This window comes from Propithecus coquereli, unplaced genomic scaffold, assembly GCF_000956105.1.
Source record: "Propithecus coquereli isolate 6110/MARCELLA unplaced genomic scaffold, Pcoq_1.0 Scaffold177, whole genome shotgun sequence".
Taxonomy (NCBI): Eukaryota; Metazoa; Chordata; class Mammalia; order Primates; family Indriidae; genus Propithecus; species Propithecus coquereli.
The window spans coordinates 9755-12156 of record NW_012142412.1 but is presented as its reverse complement, the minus strand read 5'-3'; the positions used below and the strand labels follow the sequence as shown (position 1 = coordinate 12156).

Here is a 2402-nt window from a genome sequence, read left to right as displayed (position 1 = left end):
CCATGCCCAGCTAATTTTTTTTCTATATATTTTTAGTTGTCCAGCTAATTTCTTTCTATTTATTTTTTAGTAGAGACTGGGTCTTGCTCTTGCTCAGGCTGGTCTCGAACTCCTGAGCTCAAACAATCTGCCCTTCTTGGCTTCCCAGAGTGCTAGGATTCCAGGCGTGAGCCACCGTGCCCGGCCTGCAAGAGGTTGTTTGCTGAGCTATGCAGAGGCCAACAGCAAGGGGTCTTCTGGAAGTACTTACTTCGGAAAGTCCGTTTGTGGGGATTTCAAAGCCTGGTGCTTCCGAAAGAAGAAACCAGACGAGAAAGCAGGTGAGTCTCATTCTGCGGGACAGCTTTGCCAAGCTCCCTGGAGCAGGTGGCCGGGGAAGACTGCGCTCCTTCCTGCTAAACCGAGTTCAAAGGAACAACAGAGGAGTACAGTTCGCTGTCAGAAAGAAGAAAAAAAACCTCTCTAACTTTGCTCGAAATTGGAACAAATATTTGTCCTGGAGCTCAAACTCGAGCTGTGGGGGTGGATCGGACGCCCAGAGGTTATTCAAACAGCAAAGCCGGAGGCAGCTGCTCACCGCGAGGACGAGTCAGGGTCAGATGGATGTGATTTTTTTTTTTTTTGCTTTTGCTGATTTCTATTGATCTTAAAATCAGGGAGACCTAACAGTAATTTAGGTCATCCTTTTTTAAAGGACCAAGTGAGGAACTATTCTAAGAAATAGAGTCAGAGAGAGAAAAGCTAAAGTGAAATTTCTGGAATTAAAATCCTTGGGTCGAAATTAAAGCAGGATAAATTTAGAAAAAGTGGGAGAAGACACAGAATGGGTTTCTGAGCAAAGAATTCGTCGTGAATGTTTCTCCCTCCCTCTCTGATAACTGAGTACGTGTTGCAGCCACCGTGCGAGCCGCCGTGCAGGACAGCAGGGCACGCTCTGCAGCGAGATGCCCTGGGACTGTCTTTGATTAGGGTAGCGGCGTCTGTCCTGCTGCGCAGACCGCCGGGCGTGGGTCAGCGGCAAATCGACTCTCCCCACTCCCGGAATCGGGGAAAGCCGCACCTGGAAGTCTGTTCTATTATCCCTTCTCCTTCGTGGCCTAGGTATTATCATAACGGTAGCTGAGATTTATTGGGCCCTTCCTGGGGTCAGGCACGTATGCACTTGCTTTATCTTTAACTCCTTTTTTTTTTATTAATCTATAAAAGAACCATAGCAAGTGTGGACTCATCTACAGGGGAGGAAAATAGGTAACTCACCTCACATGTTGCAGTGAGTGAGTGGAGACTCAGCCCAGGGCAGCCCGGCCCCAAAGACTTTGCCCTTCATGAATGAACCTGGGAGGGGCAACCTGCCGGGCCCATCTCTGGGAACCTTCTAGGTGCGCGTGTAGACTACAGCTCACCTGTTATCCCCAAGCAGGTGGCACGCCTGCTTCACTAGTGTTTTCCTTGAGTCCGGGGTCCCCAGTCTCTGCTCCAGACACCTGCTTGAACAAGGGCCGGGCTGTGGACACCAGTTAATCACGTTGAACCTGAATGCCCACGTTGTCTCTGGTAGTTTCTTTCCCCAGAACAAAACCCATGGGTTGTGCTATCTTGGTGTTCTTTCGCCCAGTGTTCTCTGATCTAGCACCTGGTCGTGGACTGCTTGCTGGGACAGTTACTCTTTAAGAGGTCGCTTGCGCCGGGGGACTTGCACCAGCTCGAGGGCAGAAAGTCTGCTGTGGCCTCTGAGACGTGGTGATTTAGGGCTCTTTCTGGCAGGTTCTGTTCTAACTGGACTCGGCAGGCTCCCTTGTCCTGTACAGGGTCTCCGTGAGGATGAAATTGAAAGTTATTTGAAATTGTCTTCTGACTTTGTTTGAAGGGAAATCGTTTAGAGTTTATTTTAAAAACAATGCACGTGAAAAGAGAAAGCCAAGAAGAATGCCAAAAAAGAGAAATTTACAGATTAACATGTATAATATGTTGGCATTAAAATAGGAACTATGATTTTATTATATTCAACCACATGCTAAAAATAATTTGAAGTGTTGGTTCAAATATAATATAAAATGCAATACATCAAACTCATTTTTAAGAAAATGAGGAGTTATTGACTTTATTTTTTAGAAAAGTTCAATCATATGCTGTCTCTAAGAATTACACTTTCATCTCCAAGACACAAAAACAGATTAAAAGTTGAGATTGGGTTACATTCCATCTTATTTATTCAAAATACTTGAAAACAGGGGTTACAAAAATGGTATCAGATTAAAATAGATATCATAGCTAATAATAATAATAAAGTCAGAGGAGAAGAATTAAATCTAGGATTAGAAATGAACTATTTGAAGCAAGAAGATAATAAAATAAAATTTTAAAGTGGAAAATAGTAATAGATCTGTCCAAGTAACAAAATA

At 44.3% G+C, this 2402-nt stretch overlaps 1 protein-coding gene across 1 annotated transcript in view; it reads right to left on the bottom strand.

Moving 5' to 3' along the window:
* ITIH2 (inter-alpha-trypsin inhibitor heavy chain 2) overlaps positions 1-470 on the bottom strand; it is a 29328-nt gene extending 28858 nt beyond the window's left edge. The window contains exon 1 of the mRNA XM_012642203.1: positions 251-470. Coding sequence (XP_012497657.1) covers positions 251-331 — 81 coding nt within the window. The 5' untranslated portion in view covers positions 332-470. The remainder of the gene's footprint in view (positions 1-250) is intronic.
* Positions 471-2402: the final 1932 nt, after the last annotated feature.